The sequence below is a fragment of the Mirounga leonina genome, unplaced genomic scaffold (assembly GCF_011800145.1).
Source record: "Mirounga leonina isolate KUSES-001 unplaced genomic scaffold, KU_Mleo_1.0 Mir_94, whole genome shotgun sequence".
In the NCBI taxonomy this organism is placed as follows: domain Eukaryota; kingdom Metazoa; phylum Chordata; class Mammalia; order Carnivora; family Phocidae; genus Mirounga; species Mirounga leonina.
The window spans coordinates 50,217,285-50,229,783 of record NW_023270855.1 but is presented as its reverse complement, the minus strand read 5'-3'; the positions used below and the strand labels follow the sequence as shown (position 1 = coordinate 50,229,783).

At 51.2% G+C, this 12,499-nt stretch overlaps 1 protein-coding gene across 1 annotated transcript; it reads right to left on the bottom strand.

The window, feature by feature from the left end:
* Nucleotides 1-5,687: 5,687 nt before the first annotated feature.
* RTBDN (retbindin) lies at nt 5,688-8,456 on the bottom strand. Its single transcript, XM_034997674.1, has 5 exons — nt 8,276-8,456; nt 7,422-7,488; nt 7,197-7,307; nt 6,561-6,657; nt 5,688-5,915 (listed from the first exon to the last, which is right to left on the bottom strand). The coding sequence occupies exons 1-5, from the start codon at nt 8,442-8,444 to the stop codon at nt 5,688-5,690; spliced, it is 672 nt and encodes a 223-aa protein (XP_034853565.1). The 5' UTR covers nt 8,445-8,456.
* Between the last annotated feature and the right edge of the window lie 4,043 nt (nt 8,457-12,499).

Sequence of the window (12,499 nt, the reverse complement as noted above, 5' to 3'; positions counted from 1 at the left end):
GCACAGCCTTGCCAGTAGCAAGATAGGTTTATCTCACTCTGAGAAGTTTGCAAGTCAGGTGGCTCAACATCAAGGACACCATTTTTTTAAAAAAAGATTATTACGGGGCGCCTGGGTGGCTCAGTTGGTTAAGCGACTGCCTTCGGCTCAGGTCATGATCCTGGAGTCCCGGGATCGAGTCCCGCATCGGGCTTCCTGCTCGGCAGGGAGTCTGCTTCTCCCTCTGACCCTCCCCCCTCTCATGTGCTCTCTCTCTCTCATTAAAAATAAATAAATATTTAAAAAAAAAAAAAAAAAAAAAAGATTATTACTTTTTTATTTTAGAGAGAGCGAGCATGGGAGGAGGGGAGGGGCAGAGGGAGAAGGAGAGAAAATCTCAAGCAGACTCTGCACTGAGCACAGTGCCTGACTCGGGGCTTGATCCCATGACCCCAAGATCATGACCTGAGCGAAAATCAAGAGTGGGATGCTTGGGGCGCCTGGGCGGCTCAGTTGGTTAAGCAACTGCCTTTGGCTTGGGTCATGATCTTAGGGTCCTGGGATCGAGCCCCACGTCGGGCTCCCTGCTCGGCGGGAGGCCTGCTTCTCCCTCTCCCATTCTCCCTGCTTGTGTTCCCTCTCTCGCTGTCTCTCTATCAAATAAATGAATAGAATCTTTAAAAAAAAAAAAAGTCAGATGCTTAACCAACTGAGCCACCCAGGCACCCCTCAAGGACACTATTTTTTAAATTCATCTTCTCTTTTGCCATTTTTGATGTTTTTTTTGCCTCTCATGGTCCCACTATGGCTGCCACAGTTCCAGACATCACATCTCAACCTCCAAAGGCCTCATCCCCAAGCAGCTGCCCTGTCACTTCCTGGCTGAAAGTAGGACATATCTATGCCCAAAGCAATCCCTGTCAGGGGGAAGGGAATATCGGGTAAAAAGTTAAGAACTGGTACCTGGGGGTGGGAGAGACCCAGTACCCACCCCCCCACCTCTTTCCCTCACCCTTGACCCCTCCTTGACTCGAGCAGTGGCAATTTCATAGAAGGAAGAAAGGGGATGGCTTTTCACTTGTTAGTAAATGTTCCGTTGGCAGAAGCCCAGGGCATTGTGGGAATATTATTTATGGAGCATGTATTAGTTGGTTAGGGCTGCATAACAAAGTGCCACAGACTGGGTGGCTTAAACAAATTTATTTTCTCACGGTTCTGGAGGCTAGAAGTTCAAGATGAAGGTTTTGGCAGGGTTGATTTCTTTCCTTTTTTTTTAAATTTTTTTTTAAAGATTTATTTATTTATTTATTTGACAGACAGAGAGAGAGCACGAGCTGCAGGGAGGGCCAGAGGGAGAGGGAGAAGCAGACTCCCTGCTGAGCAAGGAGCCCAATGCGGGACTCAATCCTAGGACCCTGGGATCATGACTTGAGCCGAAGGCAGATGCTTAACCGACTAAGCCACCCAGCTGCCCCTAATCTTTTCTTTTAAGGACTCCAGTCATTGGATTATGGCCCACCCATATGACGTTAGTTTACTTTAATTACCTCTTTAAAGACCCTATCCAAACATAGTCACATTCTGAGGTACTGGGGTTAGGACTGCAACATGAATTTGGGGAGTGGGATAACCGAATACCTCTCCACTCCATATAGGTCCCATGCTGGGCACCAGGAAGCCAGCGCTGAGCCAGCTATAAAAGGTCTCTGAGTACCCACTGAGGTCCAGGGGAGCTCAGGAGTGCAGGAGGGGGATGGCAGCTCTGCCCTGGGGCTCACAGAGCCTGAGGAGCTGAATGGCAGAGATCCGGAAGGGTGGGAAGGGTGAGGCGTGGAACAGGAGGGTGAAGAGGGCTCCAGGCAGTGGGAACAGTAAGCGCAGATAGCTGGAGATGAGAAGACCTGCTTTGCGAAGGCCTGAGGGCAGGGATAGTGAAGGCCGACCTGGGGGAGGAACTGTGGCCTCCCCATTTCCCCACCCTAGGGGCACCTTCTATTCAAGCCACAGCCTCTGGTTATCATTGTAGTTGCAAAATGTTTACCCATCCAGATTCCATTAATAATTCTGCCCTGTCAAAAAAAAAAAAAATTCTGCCCTGTCCTTCTCTGTGCTGTAAATTTGTAAATTTATGCTCTCGAGTTTGGATTTACATTTTTTTCCTCAGAATTATTAGAATTACAGTTTATCTTTAATTTAGAGGCTCTTCTGACTGCTGATGGAATTTGCCTGGGCAAGATAAACTGTCCCCCTTTTTCATAGCTGGCCATAACCAGAAGCCAGTGGGCACCCTAAAGATGTAATTTGCAAATGTTACTTCTTTTTTTTTTTTTAAAGATTTTATTTATTTGACAGAGAGAGACACAGCGAGAAAAGGAACACAAGCAGGGGGAGTGGGAGAGGGAGAAGCAGGCTTCCTGCCGAGCAGGGAGCCCAATGCGGGGCTCGATCCCAGGACCCTGGGATCATGACCTGAGCCGAAGGCAGACGCTTAATGACTGAGCCACCCAGGCACCCTTCTTTTTTTTTTTTTTTTTTTTAAAGATTTTTTATTTATTTTGACAGAGAGAGAACACAAGCAGGGGGAGCAGCAGAGAAAGAGGGAGAAGCAGGCTCCCTGCTGAGCAGGAAGCCTGATGCGGGGCTGATCCCAGGACCCTGGGATCATGACCTGAACTGAAGGCAGACACTTAACGGACTGAGCCACCTATGCACCCGCAAATGTTACTTCTAACAAATGTCTTTGAATCCCTGGATATTCAACTAGGGATCCCCAGATCAGCAGCATCAAGCTCATCTGTTAGAAATGTGGAGTCTGGGGGCACCTGGGTGGCTCAGTAGGTTAAGTGTCTGACTCTTGATTTTGGCTCAGGTCATGATCTCAGGATCGTGAAATCGAGCCTTATGTTGGGCTCCACCCTGAGCGTGGAGGCTGCTTGGGATTCTGCTCCTCCCTACTCTCACAATCAATCAATCAATCAATCAATTCTTTTTTAAAAATTAAAAAAAAATAAAATGAAGTTAACCATAACCCGTTTCTGGAAGGTTGCACACGATCCTGCTCTCCTTAGGACTGCCATGGGGGTTATTCCTCTGGTTCTCTTTCACCCATCTCTGCCCACCTTCTGCTTCCTGTCCCGAGGTCCTCACTGGTGTTCCTTATCCAGGTAGTCAAGAGTGTCAGTCCGGGGGTGCCCACGTGGCTCAGTCGGTTAAGCGTCTGCCTTCGGCTCAGGTCATGATCCCAGGGTCCTGGGATTGAGCCCTGCATCAGGCTTCCTGCTCAGCGGGGAATCTGCTTCTCCCTCTGCCTCTGTCCCTTCCCCCCTACTCCTGCTCTCTCTCTTTCTCTCAAATAAATAAATAAATAAAATCTTTTTAAAAAAAAGTGTCCGTCTGATGGATCTTTCTCTGTGTAAACCTTCCATGGCTTTCACACCCCTTATCATCAGGGCCAAGGCCCTTTGCCTGGTGTTCAAGGCCTTCTGTGATCTGACCCCATCTCCCATGCTGTGTTCCAGGCTCACTGAGCAACTGGGAATTCCCAGACCCAGAAATACCCAGGCCTTCTACTTGAAATGCCCTTGCCTATCGCTTGGTCATCTGCCTGGAGATCCTTCAAAGGCTTATCTACTTTCTTCCTTGAATGCCAGCTTATCCTTGTCACAATAATACAGTATGTAACTGCAACAATGATAATGGATGACGTCTACACTTACTGTTAATTGTGTGCCTGGCTCTTTCTAAGTATTTTATGTGACCTCCCTCCCATGAGGAGATGGAGTCTAGATGCTTCCCCTTGATTATGAGCTAGGTCTGGTGACACAACATCAGCGAACAGAGAGTGGAGACGACACTGATTTCCAAGGCTAGGGAGTCAGAGAGGAGACCACTTCAACCAGACTGTCTTGGGAACTCTTGCCCTTGGAGCCCAGATGCCATACTGTGAGGAAGCCCAAGCCACAGGGACTGGTCACGTGTAGCGATTCTGGTCGGCAGCCCCACCTCGGGTTCAAGGCAAGAGCCAGTGCCAACCAACAGATGTGTGAATGAAGACGCCTTTAAGATGACTAACCCCGGCCAGTGTTTAAGTGAACAAGGACCACCACCAGAAACCAGAAAGAATAATGATTGTTGTTTTTTACCACTGAGTTTGGAGTTGCTACCCAGCGATGTACAACCAGAACAACTTGCATTCACTCATTAATTCTCCCAACAACCCTAGGAGAGGAATGATTATCATCCCCATTTGATAGATAAAGAAACAGACTCAGAATGGCTGGGCAACATTCGCAAAGTTACAGCATGAGTAAATGGTAGAACTGGGATGTTGAACCCAGGTGGACATACTCCAGAGTCAGGGTCATAGCCACGTCTCTATGGCCAATATATCTTGATTCCCTCCCCAGCACTCCTTAACCTTCTGGTTCCAGCACCTGATTTTCCTTTGGGACCACCTCTCCACCATCCTCAGTCCATATGGTTCAGATGGAACTGACCCCACCTTGCCTTCAGGCACAAGCCCATAACCCATATCAAGCCAGTGAGAGTACAGCATCCCTCTGGGCACAGTGATTGGTTTGGTGATGGGCTCATGATAAGGCAGGATCATTGAGTGCCAGCACTGGAAACTTTGCTGGCTTTACAGAGCAATAGGCCCATTTTAACCACTGGAATCATGTAGTTGCTGGTCCATCTTTGCTGTTGCGAGGAGATCCTGTCCGAAAGTATAGCCAAGAAAAAGATGCAGATAGATTCCTAACATCATTTAAGGACCTAGATACAGCCATTCCTGAAGCTCATCACTGTTGGCGAAAGGTAATTTGAGCTGAGTTTCTCTCTTGCGGCTGAAAGAGGTCTATCTGCTACTCTCGCAGGAGTCTCTTCTCTTATGCCTTTCCATCTTCCCTGAGGGCAGAGAATGGGCCTGATCTATCACAGCAGTGTCTGGGCACAGGAGACATCATCAGTCTTGTTCTATTGAACAGAACTAAAAGGCGCATTGCCCCTGTTTTACTGGTGAGGCTGTCCTAAGGCTCTTGGATAGGAGGAGGATCAGGAGTAGCACTTACATCCCAAATTTTAAATCTGAGTCAAGTCCTTTGTCTTAGGTAGAGGGCTGGGATTTGGAAGAAAGGAAGGAAGGAATGAAGGAGGCATCAGGCTAGCCACTGTTGGGTTGGCTTACTCAGAGGGGAGGGCCATAAAGTTTGTCTTGAGGTCTATACAAGTCAAGGAGCTTCCTCATGGACTTGGTGGCATACAGTGGGGGAGCATATCTTTTGCCCTTGTCAGCCCCTCTTCTGGACCCCTCTCCATTTCTGACACCTGGATATTCCAAGTTGTGAAAGTGCTCAGAATATAGGCTATCATTTACATGCTAGTGCGCATCACTTGCTAATTCTGGGACCTGAAGATTTGAAGTGAGACACTGATCACTTTCTGGCAGCTATTCTTGCCACCTATTTCCCCAAGAAGCAGCCACATCACAGTGCTCTAGTTGGCGACTTTATTCAGGGGGGAGAGGGCAAGATGAGCTAGAGCTGGATTATTTCTTTGATCACCTGGAGAAGGGCGAGTCTCTGGGACTCCAGGGAGGCGGGACAGGACTCGAAACTAGAAGGCAGAGCGGGAGAGAGGTGGAGCTCTGGGTGTCTTGAGGGCCGGGTCAGGGGAAGGGGCTCATCTCCCATCCAAGGCCCCGCGCCCCCCTAGGGGCCGCTGCCGCCTCCACTGCCACTCCCGCTGCCCGCACCATCCAGGATCCAGGTGCGTGAACGGCGGAAACGCGGGAAGGCGATTTCCCGGGCCTTCCGTTCCTGTCTGGAACCCGGCAGTACCGAGATGGAAATGTTGAGGCAGTGACCGGCGCCAGGAGCTGCCACCGGCAGCGCGTAGCCCAGAACCGAGTGGCAAAGGTCCGCCCCGTCAGCGAAGGTCTGGGAGAGGGGGTGGAGTTAGGGCCCGAGTGGGCTGAGTCCTGATACTCGGGGGCGTGGCATTCGGGCTGGGGAGGAGGGAGGGCTGAGGGGCGTGGCCTTGGAAAGGGAAAATCCCGGACTTTGCAAGTAGGGGCCAGTGTAGAAGCGCGGTCTACAGGCTGTCCTAAGGCTCTTGGATAGGAGGAGGATCATGAGTAGCACTTACATCCCAAATTTTAAATCTGAATCAATCTGAGCAATTACCCGCTTTGGGTCCTCCCGGGAGTGTGGGGGCGGGGCCATAACAGGAGTGGAGTCCTGGGAGGGCGAGTTATTTTTACTGGGTCCCAGGGTTGGGGTGGGGGAGGGCCAGATTAAGGCTGGGGCCTTAGGGAAGGTGATTCCGGCTTCTGGGTCTTCCAGGGGAAACTGTGGATGGGCCTAGAGCAGAGACGGTCCCTTGGGGAGGCCAAATCCAGACTCAGTGGGCCCTAAGGAGCGTACAGACGTATCCCACTATGGAGGTTGGGCTGCGGAAGGGGGAAGGGTGGGAGCAGGGGCCTTGGGAGTGTCAGTCCGGATCCTGGGGCCTAGGCGGGTTAAGACTGGACATAATAAGGGGAGGTCCCAGTCTCTCACCCGCACCTTTTGTCTCAAGCTCACCTGCTCATAGGTAGTGCAGCCAGGCTCACAGCCCCTCTTTTCTAGAAGTGGGAGCCAAGTCGGGCCGCAGGTAATATCGTTTTCGCATGTGGCAAACCTGTGGATGGTGTGTAGAGGGAAGGTGGGTAAAGTCTCCGCAGTCGCGTCCTAGTGGGTTTCCTGCCCTCTAAGTCTTCGCTCCGTGTATGTCCCGCCCCCAGATCCAGGTCCCGCCTCTTAGGACCACGTCTCCAGGGACGCCATCCTCCAGATTTCACCCTGCCCTATATTCTCCACACATACCCGGGGCCCTGGCACAACTGGCCTCATCCCTGCAGACTTCAGACCATCTAATTTAGGCCAGCCCCTTACATTCCCCACCATTTTAGCTTCTCTTTTCTATCAGGAGGCCCCGCCCCTTAAAAAGCCCAGGTCCATGGAAGGCCATGCCTCCGTACTGCCAATCTTAAAAGCCGGGTCCTTTACAGGCCCCGCTCCTTTCTACCTGGCCTCTAAACACTAGGCCTCATCTTTAGACCTTGGCCTTGTTGGGAGGCAGGCGACGCCCCTTCAAACTCTAGGATTAGCAAACTGCAGATCCTGCCTTTGGTCCTGCCCAAACCATAGGACACGCCCCTTATGCCCCGCCTCCCATACCAGACATCGCAGAGCTCGGAACAGAGCGGCTGCGCTTGGCGTATCCCCAGTAACAGCAGGCGGAAGCGACTGTGGAGGACAACTTGGAGGTGTCCCAGAAAGGATTCGCACCTGAACATCGGGAAAGACAGGCTCGTTTGGGTCAGGATGCACAGGGGCTGTGGCCCCTGGCAGGTGCAACTGGAGCAAAGAACACAAGGAAACGCTGGCGAGTACTGTACTCACCCGGGGCTCGGGTCCCCACAGCGTTCTGGGACCATCCCAGGGTCCGATGCCTCTGGCGTGTCCATCTCTGAGGGACAACAGGACCATGGAGAAGGGGACTCCTGTGAGTTGGGGTCTTGGATCCTCAGGTAGGATTGGGGAACCAAGGCCTGGGGGTCCCCTGAACATAACCCCAGTTATGTGAGTGCCGCCCAAACATTAAAGTTAAATAAAGACACTTCTCTTGGGACACAAATGCAATTTCAAATAATAATAATAATAATAATAATAATAATAGTTTATCATAATCAGCTTATTATTTATTATGTCCCTGATAATGGTATAAGTTTCCATATACTTACATATACCCCTTTACAATACCCCTATTAGGTAGGTCTATTATTTTCCTCCCTTTTTAATGGTCTACATGAAGTCCAGAGAGGTTAAGTGACTTGCTCAGAGTCACACAGTTATGAAGTGGCAGAATTGGGATTGGGATTTGAATCCAGGAGTCTGACTCCAGAATCTGTGCACTTTAACTACCATTCTTTTTTTTTTTTTTTTTTAAGATTTTATTTATTTATTTGACACACACAGGAAGAGAGAGAGAGCGCGCGCAAGCAGCGGGGAGCAGCAGGCAGAGGGAGAGGGAGAAGCAGGACCCTGGGATCATGACCTAAGCTGAAGGCAGACGCTTAACTGACTGCGCCATCCAGGTGCCCCTTTAACTACCATTCTTCAGCACAAGCCCTGACTCCCCATCTTCCCCCACCCATGCGTCACCCTAAGCTCCTCTCATAAGGAAATTCTGGTATTGCTATGATGAAGTGGGATTTCTTGGGTGTTGGAGGTTAGGCAGGGTCTGGAGTGCTCACCTGCAAGGTGCAGCTGACCTGTGCCAAGATCGGCCGCCAGCCTATGATGTCTCCGGGACATAGCTGGGAGTAGGCGGCTTCCTCCACAGGCTCCCAGCAGGATCCATGCCAGGGTCAGTCCTAGGGTCCAGGTCAGTCCCTTGGGTCGAGCGTGGCCCCTGCAGGCCATGTCCACCTGAGACAAGAGTCAGCTGGGGTATGTGGTGAGGTTTGGCTGTCCCTTTCCGGGATCTCAGGGTAGTACCCTCCTGATGCCTACCCAAGAGACAGTGGCAGAGAGAGCAGAGAAAGAGCAGTTGATGGGGAGGCAATGACCAAGGACCAAATCCCACGGGGCCTTGAAGTCCTGCCTGTGACCCAGGAGTCCCTTCTCCCCCATCAGACTCATGTCCCCTCCATCCCTTTAGGCCCAAGTGCCCCCTCCTCTAGTTTGACCATGGTGCCCCTCCCCCTCACACCCAGCAGGATCTCCCACCCTGTTGGCCCTCAGGTGATCTCCTCTGTCTTCAGAACTAAAGGGACTCCCCAGCTCTTGCAATCTCCCTCTTCTGTCCAGTAATTCCTCCCTCTCTTCTGCCCAGTCTCCTCCCTCCCTCTTGATCCCTGCTGGCCCCTCTCATGGTCACCTTCTCTCGGCCCACAATCGGCTTAGGGGCTGCCACCAGGGCTGGGCCTTTAGAGCCAAGGTTGGCTGTGGCAGGACTCGAATTTTCCCGCTGGGGTCCAAAAGCCACAAGGTAGGGGAACCTGAGGGTCTGTGGAGACAAGACAATTCCCTCCCCTCCTCTGCCCCCTCTGGCCACTCCTCACCTGTTAACTGGACGGGGGTCTAGGGCGCTGCTGAGACACCTCAGGGTCAAGTGCAAGAAAGAGTGGCAGCCAAAGGGGGTGTGGTTTGATGCAGAGGAGGAGTTTCCCATTGCTCCACCCCCTGCTCCAGCTGACCAAAGGCCAATGAACCTGGGACTGCTGTGTATATATCCTTGTGTTGGCCTTTCTGTTGAGATTGTGGCTTAAACTCTATCTATGTGTATGTGTGTTGGATGAGAGTGTGTTTGTACGACTGTGTGTGTATAGAGAATGTATGTGTGTTGTGTGAGGGTATAATATGTGTGTCTCTTGGTTGAGTGGTGGTATGTGTGTGTGTATGTGTTCAAAATCTGGGTGAGGAAGCCTGTATGTATCCCAAGCCAAGTGTGTCCAATTGAGTAAGATATAATAAATGTGAAGGAGGGGGATGTAGGATCAGGATGTCTGTCCTGTGAGAATATTATGGATAAGTCAGTGGATAAAGGTTGTTGACCATGAATGGTGACCATTAGTGAACAAGGAGGTGTTGACATGTGTGGAGAGGGTGTGTGTCTGTATCTGAAACGTGTGTGTGTGTGTGTGTGTGTTCCTTTGCAGTTTCTGTGAATGTGAGTTTCTTGCAAACATTCCCTCAATTCATCCATTCATTCAACAAATGTTTATGGAGCACCTCTTGTGTGTCAGGTTCTGTGGATGCAGGAAGAAATGAAAATCTCAACCTCGAGACGCCTGGGTGGCTCAGTCGGTTAAGCATCTGCCTTAGGCTCAGGTCATGATCTCAGGGTTCTGGGACCGAGTCCCAAATAGGGCTCCTTGCTCATCAGGGAGCCTGCTTCTTCCTCTGCCTGCCACTCCCCTGCTTGTGCACGCTACCTCTCTCTCTCTCTCTCTCTGACAAATAAATAAAATCTTAAAAAAAAATCAATTTCACAGAACTTACATTCTAGTGGGAAAGTCTTGTGAGAAGAACAGCCTTGAAGCAGGTATGTGAGTGCGTATGTGTGTCCATGTGTTGTGTAGGGAGGATACTGTGTCTGTGTGTTGGGTAAGAGTTTGTGTGAAGCTGAGTTTCTTTTGGTTTTGGTATTATGTGTGTGTGCTTGTGTCTGTTGAGTGTACATGTTGCTTATGTGTGTCTGCATTTGCTGAGTGTGTGTATGTCTGTGTTTTCTCAGTATGTGTTTGCATATGTGTGTCTTTGCAGAGTGAGTTGCTGTGTATATGTTTGTGTTTGCTTGTGTTTGCTGATTTTGTGTTTGTATTATGTGTTTTTTTAAAAGATTTTATTTATTTATTTGAGAGAGAGAGAGTGAGAGAGCACAAGAGGGGGGAGCGGGAGAGGGAGAAGCAGACTCCCCGCTGAGCAGGGAGCCCGATGCGGGACTCGATCCCGGGACTCCAGGATCATGACCTGAGCCGAAGGCAGTCGCCTAACCAACTGAGCCACCCAGGCGCCCTGTATTCTGTGTTTTTGTGTTTGTATAGGATTCAGTGTGTCTGTGTTTTCTAAGTGCATATTTGCAAATATATATATGTGTTTGTGTGTGAGTCTGTGTTTGCTGAGAATGTGTATGTGTGTGTATTTTTGAGGAGTACATATTTGCAGAGTGTGTGACTATGTGTATGTGAGTCTGTTTCCTGAGCGTGTGTTGGTACGTTCGTGTCTGTGTGTATGTTTGCAGTGTGTGTGTGTGTGTGCCTGTGCTGGTAGTGTGTGCATATGCGTTTTTGTGAGCAGTGCCCACTACCACAAATCTCCCTCCCTTCTCAGGCTAGTGCAGAGTTTTTGTTTGTCTCCTTCACTGCGGAACTCCCAGATATCAAAACACTACTTTGTACATAGTAAGTGCTCAGTACGTGTTGAGTAAATTAACGAATCAGGAGGCCCTGTCTCCTGGCCCCTCCAGGGGTACCCACCCATTGATGTCCTATAGGCTTCAGCAACCAAGACCTAGTGGACCTAGCCTTCCCCTGGTCCATTTTGGGGGTAGCCCATGGTGCTCGTGTGTCAGATCTGTTCAGTCTTTGGGCTGTGCCTCCCGCCAACCCTTCCCTCCCCTGACCTCAGCCCCCAACCCTGCCTTCGGAATTCAGCACCGCGGACAGGAGCGCGTGAGATCAGCACCATGGAGAGCTCCCGCGACAGGCAGCTTTAGAAGAGGCGACAGGAGCGGAGTCTGGGCCTTTGACAGAGAAGTTTGAAGAAGAGATTTAGCGGGATGGCAAACAAACATGCCAACAAACAGAGACAGAGAGCAGCACTGAGATAACTCAGGCAAAGGCGCAGAGATGAGGAAACAAGTGTCTGGGGAACACCTGGACCTAGACCTTGCCGTCTCACTCATTGGCCGGCAGGGGTCGCTCCCGCCCGGTGACCGCGCCCTCCAGGGCTTTCCTGGTCAGTTAAGGGCAGGGACCCTTGGGAAGCTCCTTCGGCACCCTGTCCCCCAATGCTTGGAGTGGAGAGGTTGCCGATACTTTCCACACCAACTCTGGGAAGCATGGTTGGCTTGGTCTCAGCTGTAGGAACACTGCGCGAGGTGTGTGTGTGTGTGTGTGTGTGTGTGTGTGTGTGTGTGTGAAAATCGCTTCAGCTGCCCCCCTCCCAAACTACCAGCTAATCGCTCCTATAAATACAGTCCAGCCTGGCCTGCCTACTTAATCCTGACGGTGAGGGAGGGGGTCGTTAGAGGGGCTGCAGGGTTCCCTGAGGAGGCTCTGATTGGGGAGGGGGGCGGTATATGCATGCAAAATGTTTTTCTGTGGGAACATCTCCCGTGAGGATGGGTGTCCTCAATGCGAATGTCACTCTGTAAGAATGTATCTCCTCAGGATGTGGGGGTCTCATGGGTGGGAACAATTTCCCACAGAGAATATGGCTTTTAGGGGGGTCTTTCTTTGGGGGTATCTTCACCAGGCTCTCCACGGGAAATGTCACTCGTGGGGATTTTTCTCTGCGGAAGTGTCTTTTCTTGGGGGCGGCAGGGGGCTTTTGAGAGGAAACGCTACCTCTCAGAGACCATCTGTCTTAGGAATGATTTTCAGGGTGAGGGGGGAGTTTCTGATTGGAGAGGGCCTCCCGGTGGAGACTATCAACCCGTGGAAATGTGTCTCCCTGAGGGGGTCGCTGCGGGGAGGGATGGGTATCCGCATAAGGAATAATCTTAGTGAGAATGTCTCCCTTGGGTGTTTCTTGGGTTGGAGGTCTACCCATGGGCATGTCTCTCCCCTGGGGTATCTCTGCTTATAGGGGTCTCTCCGTAGCTTGGCTCCCTTGGGGACATAGGGAAGCTCCTCCCCCCTCTTGCCCCCTCCCACCCCGCCGCGCGGGCATCCTTGGCCGAGGCCCGGCTCGGGCGCCCAGACGCAGTGACGGCGCCGGGTCCGCCCCACTTTGCTCCGCCCCCGCCACCC

What these genes read in the sequence shown, in the direction of transcription:
- RTBDN (XM_034997674.1), bottom strand. Translation starts at nt 8,444, where the DNA reads ATGGCCTGCAGGGGCCACGCTCGACCCAAGGGACTGACCTGGACCCTA. An exon ending in AGGTCAGCTGCACCTTGCAG is followed by an intron (nt 7,489 to 8,275) that starts GTGAGCACTCCA and finishes GTTGTCCCTCAG; the next exon opens with AGATGGACACGCCAGAGGCA. An exon ending in TCCGAGCTCTGCGATGTCTG is followed by an intron (nt 6,658 to 7,196) that starts GTATGGGAGGCG and finishes CACCATCCACAG; the next exon opens with GTTTGCCACATGCGAAAACG.